The sequence below is a fragment of the Quercus lobata genome, chromosome 10 (genome assembly GCF_001633185.2).
Source record: "Quercus lobata isolate SW786 chromosome 10, ValleyOak3.0 Primary Assembly, whole genome shotgun sequence".
Lineage (NCBI taxonomy): Eukaryota > Viridiplantae > Streptophyta > Magnoliopsida > Fagales > Fagaceae > Quercus > Quercus lobata.
Genome location: NC_044913.1, coordinates 37996101 through 38020602, shown reverse-complemented (window position 1 = coordinate 38020602; position 24502 = coordinate 37996101). Strand labels below are relative to the sequence as shown.

Below are 24502 nucleotides of genomic sequence, written 5' to 3'. Positions count from 1 at the left end.
GGTAGGTCAAGGAGGTCTTCATGCGGGCGAACTCGGAGTCCCAATGATGTTTGATTTGTATTTTTAATTTTTCCTGCAAAACAAGAAGAAGTGTTTCTTAGATAAATTTGTATTAATTTTAGCCTTTAGCTCTTTGTCCTTTGAATTGCTTTTGATCTTGTTGGAACTTTAAATGAGACAATTTTAGAATTCACCTGATGAAGTCTTGTAGTACCAATTTAAACTTATCTTAACCAATTCTAATGGAATTTACACTTACTTGAATGAGGCGAAGCCGAATGCCCCTAGTTTAGGAATGAATGCATGATTTTTTGAAATCTTGATTTTTTATGAAAAGATGATGATGATGGTTTTTTTTTTTTTTTAAATGAATGAGGCATGGTCAAATGCCCCTAGTTTGAGATATGTATTTTTGAGCTTGGAAAAATCTTGATTTGGTCAATTTTGGAAAATCATAATGTAGGTGATGATATTTTGAAAACAAATAAGTTAGGCATGTCTGAATGCCCTAATTTAACCCAAAAAAAAAAAAAAAAAAACTTTCTAAGTGTTTAACGGTCCTAAAAAAAATTGCCTAAAAATGCAAAATTGAATAAAATTGCATGAATGAACGTTGGTGGGGCTAAGTGCCATTTAGCGTTTGAGGAGTGCTGTTCGGACTTTTAGTGCGTTGAATGGCACTTGGTCACACCACCATGCTTACACCGTGGTGGGCCAACTCTTCACACTTTTTGGACATGTGTTTTGCATTTTCGGGTTTTTTGAAAAATATTTTCTTCATGTGTGACTGTGAAACACTTCCTACTCAGCTACAAACTCTTCAAAACCTATTTAAAACCTGATTAGGAACTGATGTAGCTTACATTAGTGGTCTTTCCTGCAACAAATCTCTGCATCAAGGTTAGCAAAACACAATAATCACAAGAAAAAGTCATCTATGGCAAACAAACAAAATTTTTCACATTCAACAATTCATGATATCAACAGATGGGTTCGTAGCTTTGATTTCAGTACCATGACCAATTTTACAGCCTATAAACTAGAGGGAATTAAGGTTTTGAGGAATTTCAAAATCAAGTGGGACTTCCTTCGTGTTGCTGTGAAATTCTGAGATTCTGATGATCACGTGGTCCGGTTTAAATTATTGAACTCTGTCCCACAAAAGAAGAATTTTCTTCTATTCTGGGCTATGATCCAAGCAAGAAAATTTTTTGCTTCGTGGGAGAATTTTTGCTTTGCTCTAGAAGGCATGGTTTTGTAGATGCACGAGCCATAAGTGTTATGAGTCAAATTAAGGATGGTGATAATCCTGTTTCTCTGATATTGGCAGAAACTCTTCTAGGATTCGACGTTGTATTTCATGGTGAAGAGTCTCAAAACTTTCTTGGGAGTCCCTTGGCTTTACAAATATGGCTAATGGAACGACTAGATATGATTGCTAGGCCTACAACTGGTAATTATGGTCCTAGCAATTTTCTTAACGGGGTTGTCATTAAAATTGAGTGCCAAACTGAGAGTGATTGGGTGAAGTTTTTGAACAAGAAATCTAGTGCCTCAATTTGATGGAACTGTTATTAATGGAAGTGCCTACCCCCTCTATTGCGGTCTCTAGGATCGGATCACATTTTCATTGTTGGATTGCGGAGGGCCACCTTCTATAAGGTTGATAGACTCTTGAGGCAATTCCAATATGAGCAAGGAATGCCTGGTGGAAAAAGAAGAAGACCTTTCACTTCTGTGGACACAAATCCTGCTTCTATAAGGAACATGTTTTTGGGCTTAGAGATGGTTGACCGAGTGGATTAGTCTTTTGTCAAGGTTCACTTTCATAGGATGACTACAGAATACTCTAACTGGTTGGTGGACAAGATTGCTAACAAGGAAGCTGAAGACAAAATGACCTTCTTATTTTTGGCTCTGAACACATTTATTTTCTTATGTTTAGGAATTATTTAGGACTTACAAGTTAAGGATTTCGTTTAAGGTTCATCTTCTTGGGGTTTGGTTTTTTATGGTTTGGCTTAGGGTTTGGGTTCTTGAGGTTTTATTTTATTATTATTATTTTTTTAATGGTTTGATTTAGGGTTTAGGTTCTTGAGGTTTTTTTTTAATGATTTGATTTATGGTTTGGGTTCTTGGATTTTGTGTAATGACATGGTTTAATGGAATGGTTGATTTTTGGAAAATTTTGTTTAATGGGAAAATGGTGGTTTTGGGAAATTGTGATCGGACCAATGCATGGTTGCCTATGTACCCCCTTTGTAGAAGGATCAGGTCATCACGTAGTTCATTGATTTTCTTTTATTTGCCTTAACTTTTGCCTAGGCCGCCCTTTCGAGTTTTCAACCTAGCAGGCTCTCTCACTTTTCTTTTTTTTTTTACTCTCCTTTTGCATAGGTTACCCTTTCGGGTTTTCAACCTACCTCTTTTTATTTTTTTATTTTTTTAAATTTTTTTTTATGAAACCTTGGAAGGGAAATGACATAATTTACAACCATTTTAGACATAGTGCTTTGAGATTGTCACCTTAGACGTGGTATTTCTTCAATTGATCCACGTTGGTTGGCTCAGTGAAAGGGTTTGCATCTAAATCTGTCGACTTTACTGCTCCCTCGGAGTATATCTGCTTGATAATGTATGGACCTACCCAATTTTGCTTGAACTTCCCATTTGCATCTTGAACTAGGGCTCAGATCTCTTTCAACACTAAATCCCCCAACCTCAAGTCTCTGGTTCTTACTTTCTTGTCAAGAGCTTTCCTAAGCCTCCTTTGGTAACCTTGAATATGATACAAGGCTTTGAGTCTCTTTTCATCCAGCATGCATAACTGGTCATACCTGCTTTGCAACCAATCTACTTCAGGGATTTCACTTTCCAATACTGTCCTTAGCAAACAGACACCCATTTCAATAGGAAGAACTGCTTTCATCCCATAAACCAATGAATAAGGAGTGGCTTTTGTGGAAGATCGAATTGATGTTCTACACCCCCAGAGTGCATAGGACAATTGTAGGTGCTAGTCCTTGTAATTTTTTGTACTCTTCTTCAAGATTCGCCCTATATTTTTATCAGCAGCCTCAATTGCTCCATTAGTCTAAGGATTGTAAGGTGAAGATTTATGGTGCTGAATGTGGAACTATCGCAGTAGCTTTTCTGTTTCTCCTTTGAAATGCAGCCCATTGTCAGAGATAATTTCATGTGGTACCCCATATCTACAAATGATATTTGTCTAAATGAATTGAGCAACTTTCTTTGAATTCAGAACCTTGTATGAGGCGGCTTCTATCTATTTAGTGAAGTATTCAATGGCTACGAGTATAAATTCTTGGCCACTAGATGCTGTTGGGTGAATCTTCCCAATAATGTCTATCCCCCATGTAGAGAATGGCCAGGGTGATGTCATGGTATGTAATGGCATAGGTGGCATGTGTTTTAGATCCCCATGGACTTGGCATTGATGGAATTTTTGAACATGAGCCACATAGTCGGCTTCCATAGTAGTTCAGTAATAACCTTGTCTCATTATTTTCCTTGACAACATGTGTGTATTCATATGTGGCCCATAGCTTGACTCATGAACCGTTTCAATTATTTGTTGTGCTTCCTTGGTAGTCACACAAAGGAGATGAATTCCATCATATGATCTTCTGTAAAGCCTTTCACCACAAATAATGTAATTAGTAAACAACCTCGTGATGGTCAGTTGGTCATTCTTGTCTGCAAATGGTGGGTATGTCCCATCCTTGAGATATTGTAAGATGTCTAAATACCATTCACCTTCCCCATTCTTTTCCTTACCCTCTTCTATTGTCATGCAATAAGTTGGTTCTTCTTTTTGTTCCACCATTATTAGCCTAACTTCATCTTCCTTAGGTCTGTCCATCATGGATGCCATGGTTGCTAAAGCATCTGAAATTTGATTATGTATCCTTGGCACATATTGATATTGGATCTTACTGAATTTCGAGGCCCACCTCTGAAGACATTCATGATAAGGCATCAGCCTTTCTTCTTTGATCTTCTATTTAGTCTAAATCTGGCAGATGATCAAGGCTGCGTCTCCATACACCTCCAACCCTTTCACCCCTAGGCCTAGTGCTGCTTGTAGTCCCATGATACAAGCTTCATATTTAGTGGCATTGTTGGTGGCAGGAAAGTTAAGCCTACCAAAAAATGGGATGTGTGTCCCTTTTGGAGAAATTAAGAGAACTCCAATTCCACTTCCATTTTGATTTGTTGCTCCATCAAAGTACATCTTCCATGATTCTACTTTAATCCCCATGATATCTTTATCTGGAAAGTCTCCTTGGATTTCTTCAGCCTCTTCTGGTGAACAATGGACTAAGTGATTAGCAATTGCTCTCCCCTTTACAGATTTCTGAGTTACATACTTAATATCAAATTTTGACAAAAGCAAGACCCATTTGGCTGTCTTCCTATCTTGCACAGGCTTTTCCATTAAATACTTCAAAGGATCCATTCTTGCAATCAACAAGACCTTGTAGGCAAGCGTATAATGTTTGAGTTTGTGGGTTGCCCATACAAGTGCTATGCATGTTTTCTCTAGTGGTTAATACTTTTCCTCATAAGGCAGCATTTTCTTGCTAATGTAGTAAATTGCATTCTCTTTTCTAGTCTCCTCTAGGTATTGAGCAAGTAGAGCCTCCATTGCTGTATTTGTAGTGGTGAGATACAATAATAATGGCTTTTCAGGTACCCGTGGGATGAGTATTCGTGGCTTCATTAGATAATTCTTGATCTTTTCAAAGGCTTCTTGGCATTGTTCATTCCACACTGTAGGAACTTCCTTCTTAAGTAGTTGGAAGATTGGTTCAAATGTCATGGTGAGCTAAGCTATGAACCTGCTGATGTACTATATCTTCCCTAGAAATTCTTGGATCTCCTTCTTAGTTCTTGGAGGTTTCATCTCTACAATGGCCTTGATTTTTTTGGGATCTACTTCTATTCCCCTCTGGCTTACAATAAACCCAAATAGCTTTTCGGATGTGACCCCGAAAGTTCATTTCTTTGGATTCAACCACAATTTGTAGAACCAAATTCTTTCAAAGAACTTTCTCAAAGCCGGTATATGCGCTTCACGGTCCTTGGACTTGACTATCATATTATCAACATAAACCTCTACTTCTTTATGGATCAAATCATGCAACAAAGTGGTGGCTACAGGTTGGTAAGTAGCACTAGTATTTTTAAGGCCAAATGGCATGACCTTGTAGCAATATGTCCCCTATGGAGTAATAAATGAGGTTTTCTCCATATCTTCTAGAGCCATCTTAATTTGATTGTACCTTAAAAATCTGTCCATAAATGATAGCAAAGCATTACCTGCTGTGTTGTCAACCAGGATGTCAATGTGAGGCAAAGGAAAGTCATCTTTTGGGCTGGCCTTATTCAAATCTTGAAAATCTACACGCATTCTAACCTTCTCATCCTTTTTTGGTATTGGAACCACATTAGCTAACCATTCTGGATAGTTGACCACCCTGAGGAATCCTGCATTGTATTGTTTCTCAACCTCTTCCTTGATCATAGAAGTCCACTTTGGCTTCATCCTTCTCAATTTCTGCTTGACCGGCTTCATGGTTGGATCTATTGGAATGCAATGCTGTGCTATATCTGTATCAATCCTAGGCATGTCTTCGTATAACCATGCAAAAACCCCTTTAAACTCTTTCAACAATGCCACTAATGCATCTTTCTCAGAAATGGTTAGGGTATTGCCCACTTGTATCATTTTAGGTTCATCATTAGTTCCTAGGTTAATGGGTTGGGTTTCTTCTTTTATGGGTTCTAGATCTCCTTATTTTAATTCCTTATTATTAAGAGTTTCTTTACCAATTTCATAAATAAAAACATTCAAAACCAACAAATAAGCAAAATCAGCAATCATATTATAAGGAAAAGAGTTCTTAACAGACTCAATAGACTTAACTAAATCAGATTCAACTGGAATACTAACACAAACAAACTTAACAGGAATAGAAATACTAGTAGAAATAGACTCAATAGGGACAGAAACAATGTTTTTGGCAAGGGTGACTGGCTCAATGGTCTTGATCTTCTTGGCAAGAGTGACTGACTAGATGGTCTTGATCTTCTTTACGGAGTCCTCCATGGGGTGGGTGGCTCCCTCCCATGCCCAATTCTTCAACTTAGTCGTGGCTTCAACTTAGTCGTGGCTTCAACGATGGTAGATGGCTCCTAGTAAGTTCCTTCTTCCCTAAACATCAGTACTGCAAGATCTTCATCCATATAATCTGTGGCTTCATCATCAATCTCCATATCTGTGGGCTTGTCGGTCACAAAAGCATATCCACTCATCAAACAAATCGTGCTTCCTTTTGTTGCCCAAGTAGGTGTGTTAAGGGAGATGCTCTGACTCGCCTCCTTCCATCCCCTCATTATTACCTCCAGCATTCTCAAGTGTTAGGATTCTAAGACTGTGGACCATCAGATTTTGGTCTAGAGTGGCCAATCTAGCATCTATATCATCCTCTTCTTCAGTATGTGAGGTCAGTGAGCTAGGTTTTGAATCGTAATATAACCCTAACTCTAAAATCTCTCTTCCATGCTTGTCCTATTGAGGACCAAACCTTGAGCTAACATCAGTGTACAGCTCCAATCTAAGGGGCGCCCATAGGGGTAATCATTATAGTCCATATTATTGGCTTGTTCAACCTCCTCTCTTGCATCTTCTAATACATTTATCAGCCTGTATTGGTTACTATCAGTGTCACTCCACCTGTTAGCTTCGGCATCATCTTCGATATCTTCATCATAGTAGTCTACATCATCATCATATTCTTCATAGTAAAGCTCTACGTCTTCATCTTCTCTATCACTGGGGGGTTCACCCCAATCATTGCCACTGTATTGGCTATCATAGTCTTCACTGTTGTTGCTCTCACTATTGTTGTTACTGTCCTCATCACTATGTCCACCGGCACTGCTGCTGCTATTGCTACTACTATCACTTTTGGCATTACTTCCTTCATCATCGTTACTAGGGGCTGCTCCCCTTTCTTCATCTTCATCATTGGCTCTTAGTTCATTCGGGCACTACAATTCATGCTAGCAAGCCTCCCAATATTCTTCTTCTTATTCTATATTGCAGATGGCATCTCCAAGGAGTGTAGTCATGGCATTAAGGTCCATGTAATTAGCCCAATAAGTAGGAACCTAAGTTGTACCTTCCTTTTTCAATTCCAGAAGCTTGTTATTGCAATCAAGTAGTATCTCAAACCTAGGCACCATTGTCCTCGTCATAGGATCAAATCTTGGTTTAGGGAATCCCCAATAGTGTTGACTATCTCCAGCTTTAACAAACTTTTTGTTCAATGTAGGATTATAAGGCTTTAAGGGTTCCGGGGGTCAAGGAAGTCCTTTTGCTTTAGCTTTGGCTTGGGCCATCTTTCTCACCTTCATCTCTAACAAATCATCATCAGTGGGCTTATAGCCTAGTCCAAAAAGTGGTGTGGTGGTGGTAATCATTGAGACTTGAATTGTAGGCTTCTTTACAGTTCTCCCTAAGTTCATCCCTGGAAGGTAATTCATTCTTCTCATCATTGCTACCACAATGTTGTTACTGTAGGGAGCAAAGTCCATCAGGATCTTCTCCACTTCTTCTTCTCTCATTTCAAAGCCAGGTCTCTCAATCTCAAAGCCATCCAAGGTCAAAGACTCTTTCTCAAAATCAATACCAAAAATGGGTTTAGGCACAGTCAAAGTATCACCATATATGGTCACAATAGCTCCTTCATGTGGAAACTAAAACTTTTAATATAGGGAGGAATGTACGACCTTTGTGTTATAGATCCACGGTCGCCCTAGGAGCATATTGAAGCATAATGCTATGTTCAGGACTTGAAATTCCACCTTCTTGATTATCGCCCTATAGTGAGCTCCAATGTTACAGTTCCCAAGACCTCTCTTTTATTGTTGTCATATGCCTTCACATGCTGGTCAGTAGGCATAAAGTCTTCAATGCTTAGACCTAAGCAACTTGCAGTCTTTAAAGGGCACACGTTTAAGGAACTTCCATCATCTATTAAAACCATCGGTATCCTCTTCCCCTTGGCATCTACAGTAATGTGTAACGGGTCGTTGTGGTGCTTCCCCTTCTTTGTTAGATCCTTGTTAGAGTAGGAAATAGTAAGTTCCCTACTTATGGACCCAATCATGGCATTCAAATCTTGGGAAGTTGTGGTTGTAGGGACTTGAATTTGGTTAAGAAGGTCTACCAGGTTTTGACGGTGTTTGTATGAGGCCATGAGTAAACCCTATAAGAATATGTTGGCTTGTGTCTTCTGTAGTTGCTTAAGGACCTCATCTTCTTTAGCGGGTGTTTGTTGGGTAGATTTATTTAAGGCTTCTACTGGGTTGTCTGTCTCCAAATGTGGGGGTTTGAAGTGTCTCCCCTTTTGTGATGTGGGCAATTTTTGTTGGGTCATTAGGATTGGTATCTTGGGGTTTGAAGTGTCTCCCCTCATTTGTGGATGTTGGGTTCCCTAATTGGGGTTTGAAGTGTCTCTCCCCATTTGTAGATGCTTGGTAGTTTGATTGGGGTTTAAAGTGTCTCTCCCTATTTGTAGGTATTGGGTTGTTTGATTGGGGTTTGAAGTGTCTCCCCCTATTTGTAGGCATTAGGTTGTTTGATTAGGGTTTGAAGTGTCTCCCCATTTGTGGATGTTGAGTAATTTTTGGTTTCTGGTACTTCTTCATTCCATATCATATCCTGTGGTGGTGGTGGATGTCCTATCCATCAGTTCTTCCCATGTCATCATAAAGCATTCGGGTAGGTCATAGATCAGGTCAGACGGGTCTTCTTTACTTTCCTCTTCGGTCATCAGGAAATTAATCCTTGGTCCTCTCCTAAAATTGTGATTGGGTAAGGGATTATTAGTGATGCTAGGCCTTGTAGGTGGTGCAATCACTTTGTTGTCTATTAGGTTTTGAATTGCATGACAAAAGGCTAAAACAATTGTCAGTATCATGGCCAGGGCCTTGGTGGTAAACACATCTCTTATTTACATCAAATCCTAAGGGTAAAGGATTTGGAATTAGTCTTGGGTCTAAGGGTTTCAATAGCCCTTTTACTTTCAGCTCGTCAAACAATTGGCTGATAGGCATATACAACTCATGAAACTCCCTCCTAGGTCTAGGCCCTTCTGATACTTGTACAGGTGCAATGGGTGCAATTAGTTGATAAGGATCATTTTTATGGATATTAGAAACTTTTGCAGCCTTAGAATTAGGTCCTACATTCTTTTTAAACCTTGGTGGGTCATCATTTTTTATAGTACCATTGTTTATTGTATCCTTAATCTGGGTTCCAGCAGCAATCAAAGCTTTAAAATTAGGAAAGTATTGTGCAAACAAGTACTTATGGTATACAGGTAATAAATTCTTTACAACCATAGCTAACTGTTCTTCTTCACTTAGCCTATTCATCATCTATGCTGCCTTGGCTCTCCACTTGGTAATGAAAGTAGAGAAGGATTCTTTCGGCTCTTGCTTCGTGGTCTCGAGATTTCTCCTTGTTATGTCCACTTCTATGTTGTATTTGTATTTCTTGTGAAACTCTCGGTAGATGTCCTCCTAACATCTTACTCTAGCATCATCTAGGTTGAGGAACCACCTAAGAGCAGCTCCGGTCATATTGTTTTGGAACATTTGAGAAAGTACTTCTTCAGTCGCACCTAGGGGCTACATAGCCTTCATATACATCTTCAGATGGGGCTTTAGGCAACTGGTCTCGTCAAACTTATCTAAGATCGGCATCTTGAACTTGGGAGGTAGTCTCGCATTAGGGAAAAGTGAGAGGGAGTCATAGTCCATGAGGTCTTCCATCTTATGAGCTTTTCTAATCATCTCTTCCATTTTTTTCATTCTTTCGTTGATCTTTTTCTCACTCTCCATGGTTGGTGGATCATGGTCAGTCTTGTTCTCCTCTTGGTTACTTTTTAGATTCTGAAACTGTTGCACTATAAGGTTCATGTCCTCCCTCAGCTCGATCGGACTAGCTACCATGGTGTTGAGAAGCTCTTGAGTGTTCATGGGTTCCTTGGTGTTCGGATGTTCTCCCTTTTTTGCTATAGGGTTAGGAGCTTCAAACTTCTTGTGGCTTGAATTGTTTTGTAGGTCGAAGATGGGATTGTGATGTTGCAGCAGTGGAGTAGCTTCTATGCTTACAGGCTTCAGTACCGTAATGGGAGTGATAGGCTTGGAACTGGAGCTACTGGCTTGAGTGTCAACCTTTAGGTCTTCTTTGCAGCCTTCCTTCAGATCTTGACCAAATTCTCCCCTAATGATAGGCTTGGTCAGGTTAATCAAAGCAAAGTCTCCATCCACATCAATCAATCAACCAAACAAACACACACAACATGCAATGCAACTTCAATATGGACCGGCCTAAGGGTAGGTTCCAAGTCATTACGTTGTAGGGTGGGTTTGTTGTTTCATTGTTTCCCATAGCTAGGACGTTACACCTCCCAACTTGTAATGTAATGAACATTGTGTTGGTCCAAACAGCATGGTTTATCCTTTACAGTCAACAAGAAATGATCCAGTGACTTTAGGCTATGAGTTGGTGAGTTCGCCACTGGGTACCTGAATCTAATGAAGACCGGTGATCCATAGTTACTACCACCACATGTTGTTGAAAGGGGTGCATACATATTTGTGGCTTTGATGGCACACACTATGACAGTTAAGGAATGTTTTTAACAAACAATACATATAACAAAATATCATACAACAACATATCACAAAACATCTCAACAAACATAAATAAACAAACAAACAACAATATCATGCAACCATGCAAAACAAGGGTACATATTTGGTCACTTAAGTCTAATATGAAGCTTAGCCTTCGACATCCCCAGTGAAGTCGTCACTATGAGAGACCTGGAAAATTCCATGGTGCTCTCAAAGAAGAGATTTAGGTACTTTTTTAGGGCACCTCTCTTTTTGGGTAAGTGGTGTGGAGGTGCCACTTACTTTTTTATAATAAAAAAATAAGAAAAAAAATTAAATACAACTTTACATGATTGAATTGTTCCATTCTCATTGACTGAGTAAAAAAGTACAAAATCGAATATTACATGACTTTGGGTCCTAGTTACAATCTACCAAAGATATAAGGCTTTTTGTCTTAGTTACAATCTATCCAAAATAAAAAAAATAAAGATAAAGTTTAGGTCTACCTATCCAAAGACACTAAATTTGGAGGCTAGGTTACAGAATGGGAAGGTGTTAGGCACCCATTCCGCCCAGACAGAGTCTGGTCTTCTAAACTCTCATGGCCGATGTACCCTTTTATGCATGACATGAATGATATGTTGCACAAATAAAAAACTAAATCACATAAGTCTATTTATGAATGCATCCTCTTCTTTGTTAAAAAATTCAAATCTGTGTTGTGATAAAAAAAAAAATTTGATTTGGTTTAGAAAAATCAAACCTGTTTTTGTAAATGTAAAAAAAAAAAAAAAAAAAAAAAGTTTTTGGAGAAAAAAATTCAGATATGTGTTTATTAAATAAAACAAAGTCTTTTGCTTTTTTAAAAAAAAAATATCAAATCTGTTTTTGAAAACTAGAAAACTTGGTTTTTGGTTTGTATTAAAAAGAATCAAATCCGTTTTATAATAAAAAAAATTAGGTTTGTATATAGGAAAAATCAGATCTGTTTTTATATGCGTAAAAAACAAGAAAAGGATTTTTTTGAGAAGAGGACTTTATTCATGAAATAAACCTATGCTACATGCACTAAACAAACAAACGAAACTACTCATGACTTTTTTTTATTTCAAAATCTGCTTTGTTAAAAAAAAAAAAAAAATCAGATCTATATCTAAAGAAGACGTAGATCAGTTTTTTGGATTTAAAAAAAAAAATCAGATTTATATCTAAAGAAGAAACAAACCAGTTTTTTGTTTTTTTTTTTTTTTTTTTTTTTTTTTTTAAATATCAAATTTGCATCTAATGAAGATGCAAATCAGTTTTTGAAATAAAAAAATAGATCTTAACAATAAAAACATCATAAACACATTCTAATAAAGAAAATACTGACAACATATGAGATGAGCATTGCAAAATCAAAACTAAACACATATTTATTCATGCATCGTAAAATTAAAAGAGATGGAAGAAGAAGAAGTAAAAAAAAAACTACCTTTTACATGGACGTACTCTTTTTCTCGAGAGAATATTTTAGGGTTCAAAGAAATTTATGCAATTGTCTTTGAAACCTAAAAATCCTTGCTTACAAAAAAGTATTCTTAAGACTAAAGCCTCTAGAATCTCTTTAATGTAAGAGAGAATATCAGAAGAGGAGTTAGAAAAAGAGGAAATTTGAAAGCGTAAAAAAGTGTACTGAATTTTGAGATCCAGTCTCTATTTATAGAGGTTGGGAGACTCGAAATAATAACTTAGACGATCAGAATATGAACTAGGATGCGTCCTTATTGCTAAAAAATTGAAAAGGATGTGTTTTAACATCACCTGAATGCCGTTGGGCCAAAACACTAATATGTGCCCTTCGGCACTTTGAAAGTGCCGTTTGACACTCCAAAAGTGCCGAAGGGTGCCAATCCCGCTTTCAAGTTCGGGTGCGTTTTGGACTCCTTTTTTAGGTTTTCTTGAGCTGGACTTACAGACAATTATTTTGTAGATAATTACTCTAAAATAGATCTTGATAAAGTCTAGATTATCCATAATTTTATTGTTATCCAATTACCCCTTTATTCCCATGGAAGCAATCCTATTTTTGGCACTAACTATCAACCAATTACAAAATTATTTAATTAATTTTAATTATTTAACCAATAAAAATTAATTTAAATTAATCATGCGTGGTCGACTCTACCTAGACACAATGCATGCTGACCGTGCAAACTTGATCATGCGATATCTTTCGATTCGACGGTTCGATTTGGAAACCGGGCATACCGTCGCAACTGTTAGAACCTCAAGATCATTTTTATGATATGCAATGAATGAATTAATACATGTAATGCAATCATGAATTTTGGGTATATGATTGGTCACTCAAGTCATTTTCCTTGATTAAATCATGGGTGCAAAATCGAGTGTCTAGAATAAGATTATCATTATTTTGAATAAACCAAGTATTATAAATTTGTATAAAAAATTATTTTAAATTAAATTTCAATTAATCAACAATGATGGGAAAGTAGATGAGAGATGAGGTTATTGGATTAAATAGGGAAACTAATTACCGATACATTTTCAATGAGAAATTAATTTTTTTTTAGGATATTGGGAAACAAAGTAGCATGTAATACCCTCTAAAAAAAAAGTAGTGTAAATTACTATAAAAAAAAAAAAACCAAAAAAATATTTTTTGATAATAATAACAATTACTAGCATGAGCATGTTGGCACGCACCATATACACAAGCATGAAACCTTGCCGGTGCGCCATAGTGCACCAAACGCGAAACTCTGTTGGATTTTCGCCGTAAAAGTGGGGCATCCTCATTGCCGTATTCTCAAGACTAAAGCTTGGTGAGGATAGCATTTTGTGTGCTATAACGCACTTAAGGCAAAGCATTGCCGAATTTCTGTCACAAAAATAAGGCGAAATGTTGCCGAAATTTCATTGTGGAAATTTGGCATTGATTCCAAAAACACAAGGGAAGCATCAATTGAGACCACACCCTTTTTGAAACCAAACCTTAAAGCCCAATTCATTTATGAAAGTTCAAAATGTGTATAAAACACCCTTGAACGTTTAGACCCCCAATTTACAAATTACCAATTCAAGCTTATTATCAAACAATATATGTGCGGAAAATGAACATAAGCTTATAACAGAATTGATAAACAATCTAAACCAAATAAAATCACATTCATAGCAGAAATTAAATGGCAAAGATTAAGGGAAGAGAGATGCAAACACAAGGACAACACAACGATGTGTTATCGAAGAGGAAACCGAAGCCCTCGGCGTATAACCTTTTCGCCACCCTCCAAGCGGTCAATAATCCACTAAAGAATAAAGTTGGGATATATGAATAGTAGAAGACCCTCCAAGCCTAATCTACCTAGTGTACCTAAGCCCTCCAAGCTTATTGCTCCAACGAGGTTATGCCGAACCTTTGTCTTCTTTAGCTTACTGGATTCTGCTATAACCCATAGCATCAACCAATATCAATTGGTCCCTTCCTAACTACTTCCCAAGTACCAAATAGGCTTCTCATAGATATGGGTATGGTGAGAAAAGGTTTTGGCTAATGTACCTCTCAAGGATGTAACAATGGGAGAGGGTGAAAGTTGAGGAATTTGAAGAGTCACTATGTAAAGATTGTGGATGAGTCAATCTTGTTTTTCTCAAGGTTTCTCTCTCAAAATTCTCTCTGGAAGCTCTCAATATTTTGCAGGTATAAGGGGTATTTATACTGGAGTGAGAAAGGAACGCGAAAAGTTAGTTTTTCCAAAACAGAGTGGATTGGTGACTTGGTCTCGTGACTTGACTGAGTCGCGAGTCCAAGCTGCGAGCTAACTGAATGGCCAGTTTGGACTTTTTGTCCTGTAGTTCTACAGCTGGCATGACGGTTTAGTTTCTCTACATGCTTCACTCATGTGCATCTTCTGGTGGCTTGCAAGCAGCGAGCCACCCGCGAGATCCAGTCGTGAGTCGCTGCTTCACTACACAGCCTTGAGCATTTCTTCACACTCTCTCATGCACTACCCTTACATGATTCCCACCTAAACACAGGGTTACTAATTACTAAATTACAAGCAAATTTGGTACGGAATAAATCCAACAAGATGTTTGATTAAATTCAACCTTACAATTTAAAGTCCTAAAACCTAATGCCAATAGCTCGCTTTCAATTGCCAATGTCCGAAAATTATGATTTTATTAGAACAAAGGACTGTCCACAGACAGGCGTTGTGGGGTGCCTAATACCTTCCCCACATGTAACCAGACTTCTGAACTCAAGAATCAAGATTTTTTATTTATCCATATTAGATTAGGAAAAACAACATTTTTCTTAGCCTTGGATTGGTAATAAAATAAAATAGAGGCAGGTGACCAATCACACCTTAGAGAAAACCCAATAATTGGTGACAACTTCACTTACCTTTGGTAACTCAATAAAAATTGACTCATTTTCTAGTCACACACCAGAGGTACAACCTTCCTCCATATGAGCATCACCGCGATGGGTGGTCGAACTGCCGTGAGGCATTGACAGACTGGCAACTCTACTGGGGATACTTAGAGAGTTAAGCCTTTAGAGCTTTTGATAAGATCTTATTCTTTGGACATTGGCTTTCAAAAACATTGAAATTGGCATTAGACTACAGGGCTTTCCTTTTGAAAAATGTTTTTACTATATCCTTGTAAACTATTTTCAAAACTCAAAAATATTTTCCAAAAATGTTTTCAAATGGTTTTCCAAAAACCAGCTTTGAGGTATTTTTGTATTTGTGAAGCTTTTCTGCTTTCCTAAGCAGGCTTTACAACTTTCCTTCACATGTGCAAACCTAGGGTAGTAGATTTAATTTCTACTGTACCTTTGTCTGCTCATATATCTGTTGTACTTGGAGAGTTTTTCCCCTTTCATTTCAAAATGCATGACATCACCCCTCATAGTGGGTCGAACCTGGACTCAACCTTGAAGGCGAATGCTGGATATGTATACCTTAGATAGTTACTGGATGCTAAATTGTAGTCTTTTCCTATGTCCATGGTTGGACAGGATTATGTTGAAAAGACCCACTTGATCCACTATATCCCGCAACTTCTATGAAGGGAAGGATTAGATGATCAGGTCCCCTTTAAGAATAGGACCAACTTACCAGTTAAGCCATGTCTCAAATAGTTGACCTAGACTAAGTCAAAATTCGTGAGGACTAGGAAGAGCCAAAGTCGAGTGAAGATCCAAGCTTAGGGTAGGATATCCTTCATAGGATTGCTTTCAAAACAAGTCAAGAAGAAAGTGTCCAATTTCCATTTCCAGGTTTAGCCTTTTTGATTATGTCGAAGAGTTGTGCTCTACTCCAGGTTCTATCCATCCTGTTTACATAGCATCTATGATTAACCCCTAGGGAAAGCAACCTTGTTGCTCGTACATTATACCATACATAGTCCCTAAGAGTTTCCAACCCAACAAGGGCATGCATGCATACACTAATGGCTCCTTCATATAAATGTGTATAGATGAAATTTGTGGCAAGTAGCCGGAACACCACACTAAGAAGGACATCGCCAAAAGTTCAAGATCTTCTCGAAAAAGGCAAAGCCATCCAGAATGAAGCCATTTCATTCTAAATTTGAATTTCCTTGTAATGTAAACAGCCCACTGTTGGAGCCATTGTCTATAGACCATGTTTTGGGGGCATTATAAAAAGACAGTTTTCTAAAAGCATTACTTTCTTTGTAATCAAAAGTGAAGGGTCCATCCCATAATTTCGAGTGTGATATGAAAGTTCTGGTTACTTGCCAAGCTTGTGCATTAATTCTGCATCACTATAGAAACTCACCATGATAAGAACCTACTCAAGGGTCCAAGCCAATATTCTCAAAAATGATAGGTGCATTTTAAATAAGCAAGAACCTAAACTAACTTTGTGTTTGTTTTTTGTTTCCAGATTGTTAAATTTTCAAATGTACCCCATTTATTTCCCATGTCATTCTTTTCATTTCTAGGATTATAAAGAGAAAAGATTGTTTAAAGGAAACGGTCCAAGTTACCATCACATCGTGATCATCACTAGGTCTTGTGCTAAAGAGATGTCTACTAGTGGTCCTTCCCCCATTGAGGAAAACACTCATGAGATCGCTCTCGTGAAAGAGTAGGTGGCTGAAATGATGTGCATGATGTAACAACTAGTTGTAAAAGGGAGCCGAGATTCGTTTGGTCTCGCTCAGGAGGGCTTTGCGCCCCAGTCTAAAAGTGAGGCATGGCTGCCACCAAATCCGAATCAAGACCAAGCCACACTGCCATTCGTCCCATAAAGGGGAGACTAAGAATTGAATCCTTTTAAGGATAAGACCTCAGAGTCAGGTTCAGCTAGCCCTGACTAAGATCAAGTAGAAACCCTGACTAAGAAAATCTGTATCATAAAGGGATGGCACCCGAGGAAGTGTCGATTTGGATAGCCTGACCAATTTCCCTCAGATCATTATGCCTCCCAAGTTCAAGGCACCTGAGTTTGTCAAGTATGATGGCACTGGAGTCCTTGCACCCATCTACGCATGTTTTGTAGGAAGATGGTACCATATGGAGACAATCATCCTTTGCTCTGCCAAATTTTCCTTGATAGCTTGACTAGCCCTACAGCCACATGGTATGTGAGATTGGAAAAGACCTCTAGCTGGAGAGAGATAGCCAATGCATTCTTAGCGTATTACCAGTTCAATACAGAGATAGCTTCCGACCTCACAATTCTTCAAAGGACAAAAAAGAAAAATGGGGAATCTTTCCATGAGTATGCCCAAAGGTGGCATGAGTTGGCCGCGTAAGTGCTTCCTCCCATGATAGAAGACGAAATGATCATGTGGTTCATCAATAACCTTAAGCCTCCTTACTACAAGAAGATGATCAATTCCTAAGTCACCCACTTCGCAAGCTTGATTCGTATTGGGGATTGTGTTGATGAGGGTATTAGAAGCAAGAAAATAGTTGATCCCGAGGTTCTGAGTTCTATAATAGAACAACAGGTGAAAAAGGCAACCAACCGCAAAGGAAAGAAAGCTGATGTTCACATGATTGACAAAATACCTGAAGGACTAAGAGGTGTCATTTATACTTATACAGCCCCGAATGCCTGACCTTATTAGCAACAGGTTCAGCTAGCCCAGACACCTCACCAAGCATTCAATCAGAGGGGTAGGCTCGATCAACCCCAATATCACAAGGGGGAACCATGAAAATTCTCTTCGTTACCCATGCCCATGGCAAAGTTTTATGCCAATCAGTTGGAGAAGAAGCTAGTGACTCCACTGTTTACGAAACTTAGAGACAGTCCTCTTTTGCCTGGTTTTAACCAATCCAAGAAATGTGAACACCATTTTGGAGCCAAAGGGAACACCTTGGAAGAATGTGTGCATTTGAGACATTGAATCCAAGATCTCATCAATAACAAGCTAATACAGTTTGACAACATAATCGGGCCGAATATCATTACCAACCCCTTGCCTTCTCATTCGAAAGGGAACGTAAATGCTATCTCTACAATGGAAGAGAGGATCCCAGATTTCTCATCCCTCTTATTCCATTGGAAAGCCAAGTTACAGGCCTTGGCCAAAGAAAGTCACATTGTTCTGGAGATTATGGGAGCCCCAAGATTTGACTGGGAAATTTGCTCATTCTGTGACAATGGGGACCGACATGCCCTATTTGATTGTAGAGTGCTTAGGGCACAGATTCAAAGTTTGGCCAATCGTGGTATTATTTGGATCGAAAGAAAGGTCGTGTAGAGGAGTGATTACATGGCAACTAGCTTATGCCCTCTAAGTACCTAAGCAAGAACTAGCCATATCGCTATGTCAATAAGATCAAGGAAAGACTAGGATGAGTACTTACAAGAGCACCTTTGTACGGTTCCTCTAGGGATGAGGACACTAGCTCCTTTGACTTCGGTCGTTATCGAAGAGATTATAGAATCGCCTATGGATTCAAGAGCGCTAGCTCCAAAGAAGGAACAAACCATGCCAGCCATTGAGGGTTTTTCCCCTTTGATCTTATCTTCGCTAGGGATCACCGAGCCATCTCCAGGATTTGTTCAGAAGGGAACCCTTGTAGTCCCTGCTATTCAAGGCTTCGATACTCTAGTGCCAAAGCCTTTCCAAGGAATCTTTAAGGCTTTTGGCCCAAAGGCTTTAGAAGCTACTTTGCCCAGTCTAGTCATCATTAGCCCAAGATCCTTCATGGTCAACTTCCAAGTGATTAAAGTGGACTCTCCATACAATCTACTTTTAGGGAGGCCCTGTTACATGTAGTAGGTGCAATCGTATCTACCTTCCATTAGAGACTCAAGTTCATATCTGAGAATCAGTTGATCACCATTATGGCTGAAGAGCCCATGGCTATCTTCCAAGAGACATCTATTCCCTATATCGATGCTAATGCTTTTCCAAAAGCATCCTTCCATAGTTTTGAACTAGTTTCCATGATTCATAATGCTTCAGAGCCTGAGTCTGGCTGGCCCGTAGCAGTTTTAATGGCAGCTAAGGAAATGCTCAAGTTTGGGTACAAGTTAGGCCAAGGCCTCAGAGCCGTAGGACATGGGGGCCCTGCTCTAATTGAACTCTCAGATAACAAAGGAAGATTTTGTTTAGGGTATGAACCCATTCATGAAGAATTTTTTCAGGCCTCTAAAGAAAAGAAGAGGAAGTGTGCCGCTCCAGGGATGTCTATTCCCTATATCAGGACCACTTTTCCGGCTTCGATTGAGGTCATTATGCCAGAACCTTTCAAGGAAATGGAAGATGAGTAGTTTGATCTGGCTTGCATTATTCGGCTCTATGCCGAAGAGTTCTTCGTGAATGCTATCACATCTTCCAAAGATGATTCGACTTCTACTACCTGACTAGGGATGCTAGGCGAGATGGCTAGCCTCTAGACCATCAAAGCCCGATTGCTCGAGGGGGTTGGAATAGAAAATTTAGATTTTTTTTTTTTGCATGCTTATGTCATTTCCTGCTTTATTTGTATTCCTTGTTCATTTTCGCAGTTTGTTTTCCCAGAAACAACAAAATAAAGTATTTCCCTTTTATCATTATCAAGCATGAAATTTGTTTTTCCCCCTACCATAATCCATTAATGGAATATTTAGTGTATTATTCAAGAAAATTCTTGTATATCTCTTTATTTGCTTTCCTATGAATATGTGTCTGCAAATTATCTTATGTTTCTCTGTATATGTTCCACTCTATAGGATTTGTTCTGATTCCCAAGTGGGTACGTCGTCATGATGTGAATGAGACAATAGATTTGGATCATGGTGTTGAAGGATTGGAAGAGGTCCCGAACTTACCTCAAGACATCCTAGAAGCTCTGAACAGAGAGAGTGAAGGATCCAAGCCCAATATAGAAGAGACAGAGGTGATGAACCTAGTTGAGGAAAGTGAGAAGGAAAAACCAGTCAAGATCGGGGTAAACTTTTCCAAGGACTTGAAAGATGAGCTAATAGCTTTGTTAAAGGAATTCAAGGAAATCTTTGCCTGGTCTTATCAAGATATGCCAAGACTGGATACAGAGATTGTTGTCCACAGGATTCTGGTCAAATCTGAATGCCCCCAAGTGTGGTAGGCTCTTCGAAGGATGAAATCTGAGACTATCCTGAAAATCAAAGAATTAGAAAAGCAGTTGAATGCTGGTTTTCTGACCACCATAGCCTATTTTGATTGGGTTCATCAAAACACTGCTTTCTTTTAGATCTGAGTATGGATGCTCTTGGGTTCAAGTCTTATGACACAGATATAGAGCTTGAGTGGCAGACTTTTAAGAATAGGGAGCTCGAGAGATGGTGGGCTTCATTCTCTTCCAAGGGTCGGGCATACATCAAGCAGTTCCTTGGAGATGCCACTTCACTATTTCTTACCCCTCTAGATTGGCACTTATTGGAGGCTATAGTCACTTGTTGGGATCATGCTTTAATCACCATCGAGGATGTGGACTTGGTCCCTACTTTGGAGGAGTATGATCGCTTTCTTTCTCTTCCTACCCTTATGAGTCGGGTTTATCGGCCGTTGGTTTAATCTTGCTTTTTCAAGCAATTGGTGGAGCTATTAGGCTTGAAGACACATGTAGTGGATGTTTTGACCCGATATAGGAGCGGTTTAGGAGGTAGCATCCCCTGGGATTTTTTGATCTGTCGATTTGGCCTAGATGAATGTCCTGCTACTTACCAAGAGGACTTTGTGGACTTGGAGGAGCATTGGACCTTTTACTGGCACTAGGCCTTCGTGGTGGCCTTCTTTGGCTCAATGCTATTTCCTTCTCAACCAGGTTCTATCAGCTTTCAAGTTCTACCCCTAGTGAGTACTCTACCTCATAGCACTTCCTTTGTCCCTTCTCTCATCTCTGAGACTATTCGATCTCTTTCTCTGTGTCGTGAGATGGGTAGTGGTAAGCGTGCATTTGTTACAGCTTTGATTCTGTAGTCATTTGAGTGTGACATCTAGGGCACAACCCACAGGGTTCTTAAGGAGGAATAGAGTTAAGGTCACTATAACCCTTAATCTTCTTTTTATTGGGGATACCATTGCTTGGTTGAGGTATTTTTTGGCTTGGGTCCCATTATTTGGGTATGGTGAGTCAGGTGGGGAGTTACTAAGTGGCAGGGTTGGACCCAACATGTTCCTCAACTCAGCAATCTTTCTATCATCACTTGCGAGTATGGACTCCAAGATATTGACACAGTTGTCATAGATCGCACTTTTGAATTTTGGAAGGAGAGTAGGTCAACTATTGATTACCCCATTTTTCCTGGGGATGATTATGAATGGTCTACTGTCGAGCTTAGAGAGTTGAAAGCTACTAGGGATCCATGTTTCGACATTGACCTGTCGGTTCTAGATCCACTTGACCCTTGCCTTTTGGTTGATATATTGAGGGATTACACATTAGAGTTTGAGGTCAGAGTTAAAATTACTCTTAGGGACCTGAGAGAGTGCTTGACAGAGGCTATCAAAGACAAGGATTACCGCATAGAGGCCTTTAACGCCATTTTGGAGGACTTCAATGAGATGGGGAGGACATACGAGGCTGAGCTCACTACACTTTAAGCAGAGCTCACGTAAAAGGGTCAGATCCCTTCAACCACAGTAGCTAAGTGCACTTACTTGAGATCTTGGGTTACAAGCTTGGAGAGTGAGCTGGCAGATCTTACTCAAAGATTCACTATCTTGGGCTTGACAAGAGATGATGAGAGGGCCACGATAGAGGCTATCATGCCAAGGTGAGTAGTAGGGTTGATGATTTAGCCATGAGGCTAGTTCAAGCTAGATCCTACATTCACTCTACTTTGAGTCTTGAGTATGGGTTAGTTGATGAGCCTAGTGAGCCACAGTTGGCATTTCATCGTTTCCAGGCTGAGGTAGTTGAGAAGGAGGAGGCAATGAGAGTTGCTACTGCTAAGATTAGCATTGCAGGTTTTGCTTTATATAGAGGGGGAGGGTTGCACCTAGAGTCCAAGTCTGGAGAGGGAGCTGGTTCATCTTCGACATTCAAAAAGTAGGCTTAGCTAGATTGCCAAAGAACTAGGCTTTGATGCTACAAGATTACTTTGTACCCATTCCTCAAATGATCTGATTCTTCTCACCAGCTTTGGGGTGCTATGCAGGGCAGTGTCAGACCGTTTGGGCTATGTTTGACTTGTTGAAGTTTTTTTTTGTTTCTATTTATTTCTGCATATGAGCTATGTTGTTAGTATTCCACCATGTATGGAAAGGTCTATACATGGTTCGACATTCATAAAGTAGGCTTAGCTAGATTGCCAAAGAACTAGGCTTTGATGCTACAGGGTTGCTTTGTACCCATTCCTTGGATGATCCGATTCTTCTCATCAGCTTTGGGGTGTTATGCAGGGCAGTGTCAGACCATTTGGGCCATGTTTGACTTGTTGAAGTCTTTTGTTAGGACATATGTGTTTCACTTGTTAGGAACATATATCACTATTTTATGTAATTGGCTAATCCTTTGACAAAATGCACTTTACTTGTATTTGGGTAGGACTAGGATATGTTTAATATTTTAAGAAATGTTGTTTCAAGATCAAGTGTTGAAGCCATGCAAGTTTGTCCAAGAAACAAGCTAAAAAGTGTTTGTCATTAAAACTCGACAGCTAGCCATCTATCGAGCTTAAAAGAGCTGTTCAGCCCCGTGGCTCAACAGTAACTTGACAGATAGGGTATCTGTCGAGGTTTATGAAAAACAGATTTTTAGTTCTATTTTAACTCCAATCAGTGTTTATGTGTTTGGGCTTTCTTTTCTGACAACCCTAGACATATAAAAGGATTATTTTAAGGGTCGTCAAAACGTACATAAGTTGCACAAGTATTGAGCAAAGTTTGTTCAAGCAATTTGTGACTGGAGATACAGTTTTTGCCCTAGTTCATCTTTCTTGTGAAGAAGTTGCTGTGTTTGTACACTATAGGGTTTTGTGACCAAGCATCTTCTTGATCTTCATCGTTGGGATGAACTGAAGAATTTTGCAGCCAACAACTTTCTCTAGTTGGTGATTGAAGTCACATACTGGGATCCGCACAATTGGTTAGTCACGTACTGGAAGCCGTGCATCGAAAGGAGAAATTGTCACTATAGAACAAGTCCAATTAAGTATTGGGGTAAGGGTTCAACTGTAGGTTGGTATAAGGTACTGGGATTCCTTTACTTGTAACTGCTTGTTATGATAATAGTGGAATTTCGGGAGTGGTGACCTGAAAATCACCCAGTGGGGTTTTTGCCGGATAGGTTTTCCCATTCGTAAACAAATCACCGTGTCAAATTTAGTTTTCGCTGCATACTTAGTTTATTGGTGATTTGTTTGTGCTACCATGTGTTTGCATGTTTATTAACTTAATTAATTCACTTGGCTAAATTAATTGGTTAATTTATTACAAGGGGTCAATTCATTTTTGGCCTATCATCTTTTTTGTTTCTTTTTATTTCTGTACATGATGCAGTTAGTATTCCACCATGAATGGAAAGGTCCATCACAAATTGCTAGCCGATTACGTACGACCTTCCACTTTTGGGTTTTTAAAGCATAGTCTAGTTTGTAAGGCATGCTTAAAAATAGAAAGAAGGTGGAAATAGAGATGTTTATGCATATATTGATTATCAGGAAATATTTATATTTATGAGGTATGTGTTTAGAAGCATAATGATGAATGCATGAAAGGATTAGAAAGGCACAAAACATGCATGTTTAATGAATATGTGTGCAAATGCTTTGAGAATGCAAGATTATACAAATAAAATGGTAAACGTAAGTCTATGCATATCAATATCCTAGGTTCCAAAGGGTCCATCCTTTCTTTCCTTGATCTTGATTACAAACCCAAGTGGATTCAACTGACTAATTTTTCTTTTAAAATGTGACCGAGCTAGAGTTGGCTGCCTATATATCTCCACTAGGAAGGATCAGGTCATCACGTAGTTCAATTGACATTACAAATTTTGATTGCCTTAATTTTTGTTTAGACCGCACTTTTGGGTTTTCAATCTAGCAGGCTCCCTCCCAGTCTTTCTTTTGCTCTCATTTTGTATAGACCATCTTTTTGGGTTTTAAATCTACCTTTTCATATTTTTGTATTTTTTTTTTTTTTTTTTTTTTTTTTTTTTTTTTTTTTTTTTTTTTTTTTTTTTGTGTTTGTATTTTGTTTTGTTTTGTTTTGTTTTGTGTTTATAGGAATGTAGAAAAAGAGGTTGCACTTAGAGGCTCCTTCATGCAAAGTACTGTATGACAGCATTAGAATTAGTGGGTATATTGAAATCGTG

The 24502-nt window shown here is 38.8% G+C and overlaps 1 protein-coding gene across 1 annotated transcript; it reads right to left on the bottom strand.

Annotated features, from left to right (window-relative positions):
- Positions 1 to 4030: 4030 nt before the first annotated feature.
- LOC115964707 lies at positions 4031 to 4480 on the bottom strand. The gene has a single exon (XM_031083968.1). It carries the CDS (start codon positions 4478 to 4480, stop codon positions 4031 to 4033), a length of 450 nt encoding a protein of 149 aa, XP_030939828.1.
- Positions 4481 to 24502: the final 20022 nt, after the last annotated feature.